Genomic DNA, 13,799 nt, shown 5'->3' with positions numbered 1-13,799 from the left:
GGCAACATTATTTATGGCCAAAGAATTTGTCACACATTCTGATCATGAATATTTGAAACATATTAAAAGTCAAGCAAAACTGAACCTAGACATGCTAAATGGGTTGAATTCATTGGGACTTTTCCATACGTCATTAAACACAAGAAGGGTAAAGAAAATGTTATTGCTGATGCTTTGTCTCGTCGTTATACTATGCTTTCACAACTTGACTAAAATATTTGGTTTGATGACCATCAAAGCTCAATATGTGCATGATGCTAATTTCGAAGATGTGTTGGAGAATTGTAAAGAAGGGAGAACATGGAACAAGTTCATCATTTATGATGGATTTGTGTTTTGTGCTAAAAAGCTATGCATTCCAGCTAGCTCCTTCATCTTTTGTTGTTACAGGAGGCGCATGGAGGAGGATTGATGGGACACTTTGGCGTAAAGAAGATGGAGGACGTACTTGCTATAATTTTCTTTTGGCCAAAGATGCGACGGGATGTCGAGCGTTTTGTTGCTCGCTGCACGACATGTCAAAAAGCTAAGTCACGACTCAATCCTCATTGTTTGTATATGTCTTTGCCTGTACCTAGTGTTCCTTGAGAGGATATCTCTATGGACTTTGTTTTAGGTTTACCTCGGACAGAGAAGGGGAGGGATATCATATTTGTTGCCGTGGACAGATTTTCAAAAATGGCACACTTTATACCATGTCATAAAAGTGATGATGCTGCTAATGTGGCTGATTTGTTCTTTCATGAAATTATTCGCTTGCATGGTGTGCCAAATACGATTGTTTCAGATCGTGATGCTAAATTTCTTAGCCACTTTTGGCGATGTTTATGGGCTAAGTTGGGGACAAAATTGCTTTTTAGTACTACATGTCACCCCCAAACTGATGGACAAACTAAAGTAGTCAATAGATCTTTGTCTACTATGCTTAGGGCTGTTTTGAAGAACAATCTACAAATGTGGGAAGAATGTTTGCCTCATATTGAATTTGCTTATAATCTTTCGCTGCATTCTACTACTAAGATGTGTCCTTTCGAAGTTGAGTATGATTTCCTACCTCGTGCACCTATTGATTTGTTACCTCTTCCATCTTCGGAAAAGGTTAATTTTGATGCTAAAGAGCGTGCTTAATTTGATATTAAAGATGCATGAGTTAACGAAGGAAAACATTGAGCGCATGAATGCTAAATATAAACTTGCTGGAGATAGGGGTAGGAAACATGTTGTCTTTGCACCTGGAGATCTTGTTTGGTTGCATTTGCGTAAGGATAGGCTTCCTGATTTGCGCAAGTCAAAGCTAATGCCGCGTGCTGATGGTCCTTTCAAAGTGTTAGAGAAAATAAATGATAATGCATATAGACTTGAGCTGTCTGCAGATTTTGGGGTTAGTTCCACTTTTAACATTGCAGATTTGAAGCAATATTTGGGTGAGGAAGATGAGCTTCCGTCGAGGATGAATTCAGTTCAAGAAGGGGAGGATGATGAGGACATCAACACCGTTGTTACACCCACAACCCCAGCTGCTATACATACTGGACCAGTTACTAGAGCTCGCGCACGCCAATTGAATTACCAGGTACTTTCGTTTCTTGGAAATACTTCTAATGTTCATAAACATATATATGATGATGCCTAAGTTAGATACTTTTGTTGTACTTATGAATGAAGAACCTAGCATGGACAAGAAGGATATCCGTTTGAGCGGGATCAAGCATGGAGAAGAAGGTCCACGCGCATGAAAGAACAACGGAGCTTCCACTAGTGATTTTCGCACTTTAAAGCCACCATAAGGAGAGCATGAAGGCTTTGGACGAAATATTCAAGACACCACTTTATAAATTTCGTCCATGCGCTATTATAGGTGTTGCACCACCTTATTTTTGGGCCAGGCCCATGTAATTTCGAAATACCATAGTATAGGTTGTTTTTATAGTCCGTATGTATGGGGAAAACGAGTTTATGGTTGTTTTCGGACCCTCCTCCAAGGGTCACAAAATGGCCTCTCTATTCCCTCATATATACAACCCTTAGGGCACCATTTAAACTTGGGTTTTTTTTAGATTACAAGTTTGCCATAGCTACAACTTCGCGTTCTTCGTTTGTGTTCCACGACCAGACAAAGGCGTCCGAGAACCCCACCTTCACCAGTAAAGCTTTCCTCTTATATTCGCAATATCTTGATTGCAATCTTAGTTTCTTGCTTGTTCTTCGTTTGCGTGCAGGAAACAGACATTCGTGGTGACGTTGATCGTGCTCCAGCGTGGTCAATAACTGCTCTGAGTTGGTTTAGCGATTGCTAAGGCGCGACGTCCTCACACGTTCGTAGTCAGATCATGAAAGTCGACTCCACCAAACCGAAACCACCATCTCATCGAAAGACATGGACAACTTCGCCTCTATTACAACCTCCCAGGTTCCGATGACCGAGGCATGAACGTCGGTCAGGACCTCTCAGTCTTCGACGGCCGACGTATCAAACTCGGCCATCACCACCTCATCCCCCGTGTCCGGAGGGGCCTGGTGGGATATCACCTCCGCGGCCTTGTACGAGGCCTGGGGAAGGGTAGTACGGGACGCATTCCCGCTCTCCGCAAGCTCGGCCGGCGGCGAACCCCCCTCTGAGACCTAGTCCATCTAAAGGTTTTGGGCAGGGTCGCGTCAAGAAAAAGCGCACATCTATTTATTAACAAGAGCCCAATGTAATTGTGTTAAATAAAATTTTGGATTCCATACCTTTGGGCCGGGGGCTTGATCCTAGGGGTTCGTCAGGGAACCCTCTCAAAAGCCTCGGATTCCTCATTGGAATCCGAGCTGTCATCGGGCAGGATAACCTTGCTCCTCCAGGATCTCTTCGGTGCCTGAGGAGGCAAGCCCTCCTCGGCCTCCTCCAGCGCCGCCCTCTTTCTTGTTTGGGAGGAGTCTTTCTCCTCCCCGTCCTTCGCATCCTCTTCCTCATGGGCGGAGGAAGCGCGGGTGTCTCCGGATTTGATATCTGGATGACCCCTCGAGCGGAGGCCCCCACGGGTCTCCTTCTCTTTCTTCTCTGGCGCCGTGTCCGGCACCACAACTAGCATCGTTGTCAGCAATGGCGATCTGGAGTCCTCGGGAAGGGGAGCTGGGCCGTTTATCTTCACAACCTTGTCCAACCAACCCTGCAAGGACATGGGGGGGATAAGACCCTTGCTAAAAATTAAAGCTTTGAATACGAGTAAAAGCTTGGACATACCTACAGAGGAGGGGTATCGACATCTAAGCTCACGTCTTCTTCCTCGACCGGCCATTCCTACTAAGGTTTGAACAACATCTTCCACAATTTCTCGTGGGTGATGCGATAGAACTGGTGCACGACGCCAGGGGGCCCGAGCTGGTGGGACCACATCGGAGTATCCCGACGCTGGCAGGGTAGGACGCGACGGTGGAGCATGACCTAAATCACATTGCTCAGCTTGATGTTTGCCTCCATCATCTGCGCGATGTGCTTCTGCAGCGACTTCACCTCGGAGGCCGATCCCCAGTCAAGACATTTTCTAACCCACGAGGTTAACCTCTCGGGGTCCGGATCCGAACCCGACGGGCGCCGACCAGTTTGCTTCCCGAGGTTCGATGATGTAGAACCACTCTTTTTGCCATGCCTTGATGGTATCAATAAAGGTGCCCTTCGGCCATGCGACGCGGGGGAGTTTGCTGATCACGGCTCCTCCGTAGTTGGTGTGTTAACCGCTGACCATCTTCGGCTTGACATTGAAGGTCTTGAGCCATAGGCCGAAGTGCGATTGAACCCGCAAGAAGGGCTCACAAACAGTGATGAAAGCAGAGATGTGCATGAATGAGTTCGAGGGAAGATCGTGAAAATCTAACCCGTAGTAGAACATCGGGCCCCTGACAAAGGGGTGGAGCGGGAAGCCTAGTCCTCGGATGAAGTGGGGGATGAACACCACCCGTTGGCCGGTCTTTGGTGTAGGCACCGCATGGCCTTCCTCCAGTGCACGGTGGGCGATGTTGGGCGAGAGGTAGCTGGCGAGCTTCAACTCCCGAATATCCATGTCAGAGACGCATGAGATCTCCCACTTGCCTTGGGAGCCCGAGCCGGCCATGGCTAAGCTTGGGAAAGGGCAGCTCGGAGAGGATGAAAAACGAAATGGATCTGGGCTCTTGGAGCTTGAAGGAAAGGGGGTCGAGTCTAGAATGCCTCTGGTGGCTTTGAGGATCTTTTTCCCTTTTATGGGAGGCCGTAAAACCAAGGGTTCTCGTTTACTGCGCCGCAGGCCGTGCCACTTCCCGAAATGACCGCGCCGTTGAACGCTCGCGGGATAACCCAAGCCATTATTCGTATCCCCTTAAATGCGGGGCACGATCTCCTCATTGATAAGACGTGCCCATGAGAAAGTGGCCTCGAGCCGCAGATCGAGTTTTTTCATAACATACTATCACGACCTTTCGTTAGAAAGGCTGTCAGATGAGGAACTATTCACACCCGGGCTTTTAAGCCTTCGGATATGGTTTTACCTCCTCAAGAGGGCCCAAACCTGGGTAAATACTGTCTTCTTCGTCTCCTGCAACCCATCGATCCAAGGTCCACAACTCGGGACCCCCTACCCGAGATCCGGCGGTTTTTGACACCGACACTCCTACCAATACCATTCGACGTGCCGAAACGCATGATGATCTTCAGAAGGATCTAATCGAGGAGTCGTGGGCATGGAATGACCGACAAAACTAGTGATTTGTATGTTTGATGTTGTATTGTTGAACTATTTGTTGTATTGGAAGATAAAGTATTTGTTTGAGTTGTAAATGTTGTTTGTGCTGGGCGCGCGTGCCGTTTTTTGCAGCGCCTGCTGGAGCGGCTCGCGTGCGCAATATTTTGCAGCGGCCGTCGGAGTCTCTGCTGCGAGCAAAAGGTGCTATTTTGGTGTTGTAAATGTTATTTTAACGCCTGTTGGAGATGCTCTTAAAGTTTCAGAAAAGGGTCAGTTTCGTCCATTTTTACCATATGTTATATGTTTGCACGTGCATGTTATAGAATTATCTCATTTTTTCTCAAACACGATTTTATTCCAATCATTCATACATTTTAAATGTACCTTTTTTTATATATTTTTAGATATTTAAATTCCTGGTGCTAAGACCTCGAGGACAAGACCAATCTTGCATACATTTCAAACACATAAATTTGAACGTTTCAATTCAATTTTTTTTACCCAATCTTATGAAATATAGCTGGAATTGAAAATTGATATTTGTGAAGTTGCTTATTTCAATGAGTTTTTCGTGAAATTGCTTATTTCATTCATTTAGATATCAGTTTTATTTCACAAACATCAGTTTTGGAAAATGAGTGAAATCAGTTTTTGAAATGAATGAAATCGGTATTTTAGAATAACTGAAACCATTTTTATAATTGAGTGAATTTTGTTTTTTCAAACGAGTGAAATCATTTTTTTTCTAAATGAGTCAAATCAGTTCTCATTTATATGAAGCAGATTTCAATGTGAAACTTGTTATTTCAAAAACGTGGAACTGATTATCTATTTAAAATCAGATTGTTGAAATTAGTGAAATTATATTCTTTACTTGAGTGAAATCATACTTCTCAAATATGATATTTGTGAATCTGCTCACTTTAGTGTCTGAAACTGATGTGAAATATATCACAAATACCATATTTTAATATCAAGTATAATTCAAAATATTAGTTTTATACACTGAAAATACATCTATATTTCCAATCATAAGAACATTCAGCAGACAAACTATAACTCCACTTTATATACAGACATTTGTATTGTAATATCTAGCAGCCCAACTGCCTGGGACAGTCGATTAATTTATTTACAGCGATATAACATATGGTAATGCTAAAACTATCATAAGTTTGGAGTTAGTAACCAAACCATCTCATTTGAATGAATATTTGAACCATTTGAGGTATCTGGCATCTCCAGGTGTCACGGTCTACATGCCTTTGAGCGCAGCCAAGTACTCGAGTTTGCATAGGCTAAGCTGAACAATTCGAGTTTGAGTAGCATTACTATAGCCAGAAATGTATTTTATGATTTTATTAACCATACCTTTTGTTCTTGATTGACTCTCAAACGGATGCTACGAGATGAACTTCTGTGGTTGGGCATGCTGATGGAATGAAGTTACCAAGAGGCTCAAGTGACAAGCATACACCTTTCCATTCTACCCCTGAGCTTGTCCCCTGCACTTTCGATACCGAGCTTCAGATCTTGAATGCTGTCGAGCTACTATGAAACGCTACTTCTTGTTACATTTTACACCCTTCTAAAAAGCATGGTAGTATATTCAGAGCAATATTGTCAGGAAGATCAGTCCACGGATCCATCGTCACTCTCCAAATTACTTTGCAAGGGTTTGAATGCTGCCAGAAGAACAGCAACCTTGTTCGCCAGGAACCCTGCGGCGCCAACGAAGAGCTCAGTTGGAGTCAGCTCAAAGCTGTCACCACTAGCACCGTACTTCAGTGCAACAGCCCCAGCAACCATTACAATCGACAATATCAACCATGGCCTTCTTACGCCACTGAAATTCACAGAGGGCTCTGAACTGCTCACTTCTGAAGTAGAACTAATTGCCGGCAACCCATCCACAGATCTTTGGAGTAGCAATAGATACAGGAACCCTCCAATCCCGCCGACGAGGAACGAGTAGGCGGCCCCATCATTCGAAGCCAGAGTGAAGGCAGAGAAACCTGTTATAACAATAGATATGTCGTAAAGCAGCAAGGATTGTTTGAGATCAGCGTACTCCCTCAGTCCATCCTCCTTCAATTCCTTAATGCTTGAGGCTGTCCTTGCTGAGGATAGCTGTCCCTCTTGAAGGTCAGAAATGCTAATTCCTGACAGGTCAGTGACAGCAATAGGCCTTGCTTCCACTACTGAAGCTCCCTCCTCACCAAGCAGCGCACTCAGCTTGTCGAACGTGTACTGCAAACCGCTGAACTTGAGCTCAAGTGTTCCCTTAAGATCTTCAGGTGTATCCCGTGCTCCATGGATCACTTTCAAACTTAAACCATCTAATCTCCATGAACCTGATCTTCAACAGTAATATTAAGATTTGAAGGAAAGAAGATTTTCATCAGGTGAGGTGGGTAGATTAGTATAGCAAGGACTGGCACATATTTGCACAGAATAGACAACTAGGTGGATAGTGTACCTGATTCAAGGCCAATCCAGATTTCTTTGATTGTCTGCAATTTGGGACCTTTAAAGGTAATGATATCAACTGAACCACTTTGAAAGGGGAGGAATTGTGATGCCTTGGTGCCATGTGAAGGTTGGTCCCCATAGATTGCTGGTACTCTTTGTAACAAGGAGTCACCGTCAACATCAATTAAGCAGACTAAGATCGCGGAGTTCTTATCTAGCAAAGAGGAACTAAGTTCTCTACTTGTGCACAGCTCTAGTATGTAAAATGCATCAGATTCTTCCAATCTGAGTTTTGATAGCATCTCATCAGGGACACTATTGGGAAATGTTTTTGGTTCTACTGTGGGCAGAAGACGAGATGGTTTTACAGAGGCCACTGAATCTGGACAATGCAATGGAAGGTAGAAATTCAGTAATTGTATGGTCTGAATATTAACAAGAATAAGTTTAGGTTCAGCCACAAATTCATAATTTACATCATAACAGAGGACATGTCATAACATGTGAACAGTACTGCTGCACAACATTTGCTGAAGGCTAGGCCATTAAGAGCATCCGAAGATCTGAGTAAATACAAGAAGAACTTTTATTCGTATCACGGTTTACATGATCCACTGTGAGATTTCCAATGAATATATTGCTTGCAAAGGAACAAATGCAAAATTCCAGCATCCAAAGCAGGCGAAACTAATTTAGCTACTGAATGAGATGTCCTGCCTAATTTCTACGAGACATACCTTGTAATGAAGAGCTTTTTGCGAAGGTAATCGCCCGCTGATGTCTGTTTTGCTTTCTGATGTTCCTTCCGGTTGAGCTCAAACGGTAAGGCCTTCTGGAGCTGTTGAGTGATAGCCATCCAGATAGAAATTCAGAATGAACCGAAGGAGCAGGGTGGCCAGCACAAAGGATCACCATTTCGCTGTAACAGGATGAGCAACAGATGGGATGCGTTACACAAATAAGATACTCGAAGGCTGTCTGCAAACATGACTAATTACTTAATTAGTGTAAAACACGCACACACAAACAGGGAACAAAATCAATAGCAAGCATAACAGAGTACAAACCTAGTTTATGCTGAAAGCTGTTCAGCCATGACCAAAATTACGGGAAATGGAACTGTAAAGAAAGCCATGAACAGGGCATATTCCATTCCCAACATTAGAAATAGCAGTTGGCATGCATCCGTGGCAAATTATGTGACAACTTGAGCTGCCACGACGCCAAGAAACTGAGACTACCGTATCAATTAACATTTTTTCTTCTTCAAACAATTCGAAGATTCTCCGCGAATAAACTACAGCTAAAGAATCTCCAGCAGCAAGACACTAGCAGCACGACCGAAACCAGGACGAAAGCTAAAATATCTGAATCTGAACTTCAAAAGACATGCCAGGGGGGGAAGGCGAGGCTCTCCGTACCGTACGAGCTCGGATCTGAGCCGGGAAAGTGGGCGAGATTCCACGGATGAAGTGAGGAGTTTGGTGGGTAAACGATGCTGCCGTGTGGGAGAGGGGGGAGAAACGAGGTAGCAGCAGTAGAGGAAGATCTGGGGGAAGAAGAAGAGTACAAAGACGGCGGCTTCAGTTACGTCGTGAGGAAGGGAACAGAGACGTGCAGCGCAGGGGAAGCTGTGCTCTACTTGCGACGGGCCAAATGGGCCACGGAAGGCGTCACTTCACGGGACTGGATCCTTTCCCCTTCCTCACCATCACACACGCGCCGACGGGGATCTCCTATGCAGCGCTGCAGGCCTCCATTAACTATCCGGCGCCTGCAGCGTCGCTGGCATGGACCGACCCACTAGCGTGCTGCCCAGTTTAATTTGATCTGTTTTTTTATTTGATCCAATAGAAAAAAACGCCCACATTTTCTATTTGTTACGAAAATAAAAATAAAAAATCAAAAAAGGATTACATATTTAAATAAAAAGGTTCATCCACTTGAAAAAAAGCTCATATCTATAAAAAAGGTTCATCAATTTTAAAAAAAGTTCATAAATTTGAAAAAAAGTTCATTGAAATTGATAAAAAAAATCATCCAATTTAGACAAAGTTCATTAATTTTTTTAAAATATCATTAAATTTGAAAAAATTCATAGAAATTCAAAAAAAGTTCATAGAAATGCAAAAAAAGTTCATGTATTTTTAAAAAAAGTTCAATGAACTGAGAAAAGTTCATAAATCTTTAAAAAGTTCATCAATTTTGAAAACAAATCATGCATTTTCAAAAAGATGTTCGTCAATTTCAAAAAAGTTCATCGATATTCAAAAAAGTTTATAAATTTTCAATATTTTAGAAAAGGTTCATCGATTTTGAAAAAAAAATCATCAATCTTAAATGAGGTGTGTGACTAAAATCATGTGGATGGGCCCTAGGTATAATGGCTTAAATAAAAAAAGAATGGAATAGAGAAATATAACTTATGACAACTTTTGAGGTGGCATGCTTACATTAGTTGGAAACTACTCGTAGATACCGACTCGGATAAAAAGGCGAAATGAAAATTTGCGCATTAGTGCTATCTACCAGTGGCTGTCTAGCCTATCAGTCAGCGGCACCTCAAACCGTATATTAACTCATATGTTGTATAAAATGTTTCCAAATGTTTATAAGATGTTGGTATTTGGAGAACAGGTCCATCATTTTATCACCTACTCCCTCTGTTCCTAAATATAAGTTTTTTTAGAGGTTTCACATAGGGGATTTTATACGGATATATATAGACATATTTTAGAGTCTAGATTCATTTATTTTACACCGTATGTAATTCTCTAATAAAATTCTAAAAAAACTTATATTTAGAAACGGATGGAGTAGTGAGGCATGGAGTACTACTTTTTGCAGCCCAGGACATGTATGCATTTACCTCTTCTCTCTCCTCTGCAAACAAATCTATTGACTTTATTTTATCTTACATAATTGATAACACTCATATCTTTTAAATCATAAGTTCATATTTGAAATAATTTATATATTTGAACTCTTGGCGCAAAGATCTATGAAACTAGAGCAATCTTGGATATCTTTCAAACACATTTAAATTTCAATGTTTCACATTTCATATCTGAAACACATTTTAATTTCAACATTTCACATTATAGTTTCATATTGGCTTTCACTTTCGGAACATGCATTTCACTTTCCACTGGTTTGTTTAAAAAAAAACTTAAATCATTTTAATTGCACATTTATTAAATAACATATTTCACTTTTTTTAATAAACTATTACACATTGCCAAATAACTAGTTTCACACGTTGACACTTCAGTTTAATATTTTCCACATTCAGAAACTACATTTCACTTTCCACTGACTTGTTCCATCAAAATCACTTCTATTTCAATTGCACATTTCAAAATTAACATATTTCACAATTTTTAAATAAACTATTAGACATTTTCAAATAATTAATTTCACAAGTTAACATTTCATTTCATATTTTCCGCTTTCCAAAACTACATTTTACTTTTCACTCACTTGTTTCACCAAAATCACTTCTATTTCAATTGCACATTTTGAAAAAACATATTTCAAAATTTCAAATAAACTATTACACATTTTCAAATAATCAGTTTCACAACTTAACATTTCAGTTTCATATTGGATATCACTTTCAGAAATGCATTTCACATTCCACTGGCTTGTTTCACAAAAATCATATCTATTTTAAATGCACACCTTCGAAATAACATATTTCATTCTTATGAAATAAACTGTTGCACACTTTTAATTATTCTGTTTTAATTTTCAAGTGAAATGGGTTTGTTTGCAATATATCCAAGATTGGTCTAATTCGAATTCAAATATATAAATTATTCCAAAAATAACTTGTAATTTAAAATATATGAATGATTAAATTTAGCAAAGGTGTAATAGAAGGGACAATAGTGGCCCCAGTAGCTGTATTTTCTCATGTATCATTTTTGTATAGAAATGAAGTGTAAATAAATAGCATCTTGATGTGAAATTGAATGATGGATTTGCTACCGTTAGGTAACGTTATAGCATCTCCAATAGACGATCCATATGTAAAAATACCTAACTTTTAGATCTTCGAGAGCAAAAAACTATGAACCAACAGATGGTCCATATGAAAAAAAAATTGGATCACCGCCTTCCGGAGATGTAAAATACAACACTTCGTGATGCAAATTTGCATCACGAGATACATCTGATGTAAAACCGCGGCCGTCGGCGAAACCACCAACCGCTAGTTCATTTGCCTTCCCGCTCGCGATCACCCGCCCGCTCGAGCACCAACCACCGAAAATTGCCGCCGTCACTGCCCAAATTGCCGTCTCGTCGACGTCACCACCCCAAATCGCTGCCGCTGCCCTCCACCGCCCTAGCCCGCATCGCCTCCCCCGTCGGAGGGCGTCTCACAGCCTCCCCGGCGCCGCCGATTCGGGAAGCAGTCGCCCCGGTGTCGTCGATTCGGGAAGCAGTCGTGTCGCCTCTCTCCGCCAGCCGTCAAGCTCCCTTCTCCTCTGCCCGCCGTCCGCAACCTTCCGCGGCAGTGACCTACTACCAATCCAACCGTCGGCCATCTTCTTCCACCCCACGCACAAGGTGTTCGACAGAATTCCTCAAGGTAAAAAAATGACGAAACTTGATGATTTAAATTGGGATTGGATAGTATGTTTGAATGTGGTTGTCTGCTTTGTAGATGAGCTCGGTTGACTCCTCATTCGTGGATGATTCATCGTCGGACGAGGAATTTGATTTGCATGAAGAAGAGGACATTGATATGCTAGTGTCCATGCACAAGTGGAAGAAGCCGAAGCACGATGGTTCTGTCTATGGTCGTGCGTTCATTCGGAGAGAGCGGATTGATGCACACAAACGGTTGGTGCGCAACTACTTTGGATCACCACCTGTTTTCCCGGAGAAATACTTTCGACGTCGTTTCAGAATGTCAAAAAACTTGTTCATCCACATTTGCAATTCCGTGAAGCAACATAATCCAGTCTTCGAGCAGAGAAGGAACTGTGTCGGGTTGCTTGGCCATAGCATTGAACAGAAGGTCACTGCCGCTTTTCGCATGATGGCATATGGTGTTCCGGCACATTACATTGATGACAACTTGGTGATGGAAGAGAGCACTTCTATATTCTATGTCAAGCAAAGACTATGGTAGAAGTGCTTGGTCCACAGTACTTGAGAGCACCCAAAGCTCAGGACATTGAGAGGCTTTTGGAGATGAACAAAGCTCAAGGGTTTCCACGTATGCTCGGGTCTGTGGATTGCATGCATTGGAAATGGAAGAACTGACCAAAAGCATGGCATGGACAATTCAAGGGTCGTGGGAAGGATGGCACTATCATTCTTGAGGCAGTTGCCGATCATGAAACATGGATTTGGCATGCATATTTTGGTATGCATGGATCTTGCAACGACATCAACGTGCTCGACGAGACACCTCTCTTTGCCAAGTTAGCAAATGGAGAAGCACCACTAGTGACCTTCGAAGAAAATGGCCGCACATACAACTACGGGTACTATCTTGCAGATGGGATCTACCCGAGGTGGAATACATTTGTCAAGCCGGTTGCAAAACCCGAAGGTAAGAAAGAACTCGTCTTTCACAATGCACAAGCGGTCGCTAGAAAAGATGTTGAGAGGGCTATTGGAATTTTGCAATCTCAATTTGCTATTGTGCGAGGATCATCTAGATTTTGGGATCAAAATATCCTTTCGTACATCATGGTTGCTTGCGTGATTATGCATAACATGATCCTTGAGAACGACCGTGGAAAAATTTTAGATCACAACTTCTATCACTTGATGGGCATTCCTGTTAACCCCATGCAAAAAGAACAACGGATTACACGTTTCATGAAAGTGTATAATGAGATTAGATACATCGATGTGGATGATCAACTCTAGAAAGTTTTGATGGAAGAGCATTAAAAATGGCATGGCGAAAGAGCCGCATAGATTCATTATTTGTTTGTGAAAAACTATGTTGTATTGTGTAAAACTATCTTGTATTTGTGTTGCATTTGATCTCGTGGATTTGAAAATTTATGTAATAATTTTATATTATGGATGTGTATAATTTTTTATGTTGTTTGCAATATGTGTTGCGCGGCCGTCGAATAGTTTTACATCTTTGTTTGGATCATTTGTTGAAGTTGCTTTTTTTTACATCTCCGTTTTGGACCATCTCTTGGAGTTATGCACTTTTTAGTGCTTTAAATTGTTATATCACCAGTTTAGAGCACTAAAATATACATCATCTATTGAAAATGCTCCGCAAAAGGACTTTCTGGGTATAAAGGACCTTTTGTTTTTGACATGGGTAAAAAGGACTTTGCGATGCCAACGTGCACTGGTGTTAAAACCACAAGCGATTAGCAATGATCGATCGACATTCGTCAGCCTGGCCACGCAGGAACCCTAACCCTAAACCGGCCTCCCAGATCGAGGCGACGGTCATGGACGAAGACGAACTCATGCCACCGGTCGACGGAGATGGGTCTGACGACGATGCCACGGAGCGCATCCCGGTCCTCCCCGACCTGAACACGTACAAGATCCTTACCCTCCTGCCGCCGTCCTCGGCCACGAGATGCAAGCTCGTTTGCAAGAGATGGCGCTATACTTGATCGCGAGCCGTGAGTTCTT

General features: G+C 42.2%; 1 protein-coding gene across 2 annotated transcripts; it reads right to left on the bottom strand.

Annotated features, from left to right (window-relative positions):
- Positions 1-5,698: 5,698 nt before the first annotated feature.
- LOC123425202 lies at positions 5,699-8,828 on the bottom strand. Of its 2 annotated transcripts, XR_006621797.1 has the most exons (5): positions 8,591-8,828; positions 7,907-8,088; positions 7,177-7,551; positions 6,069-7,051; positions 5,699-6,000 (listed from the first exon to the last, which is right to left on the bottom strand). XR_006621797.1 is itself a non-coding variant. In XM_045108876.1 (4 exons), exons 2-4 carry the CDS (start codon positions 8,082-8,084, stop codon positions 6,330-6,332), a joined length of 1,275 nt encoding a protein of 424 aa, XP_044964811.1. In that variant the 5' UTR covers positions 8,085-8,088; positions 8,591-8,828; the 3' UTR covers positions 5,699-6,329. The 2 variants fall into 2 exon arrangements, 1 of the variants encoding a protein (XP_044964811.1); XM_045108876.1 differs by having other exon boundaries at positions 5,699-7,051.
- Positions 8,829-13,799: the final 4,971 nt, after the last annotated feature.

The sequence above is a fragment of the Hordeum vulgare genome, chromosome 2H (genome assembly GCF_904849725.1).
Source record: "Hordeum vulgare subsp. vulgare chromosome 2H, MorexV3_pseudomolecules_assembly, whole genome shotgun sequence".
NCBI lineage: Eukaryota > Viridiplantae > Streptophyta > Magnoliopsida > Poales > Poaceae > Hordeum > Hordeum vulgare.
Note: the sequence above shows the minus strand (reverse complement) of the source record. Positions and strands in the feature narration are given on the sequence as shown.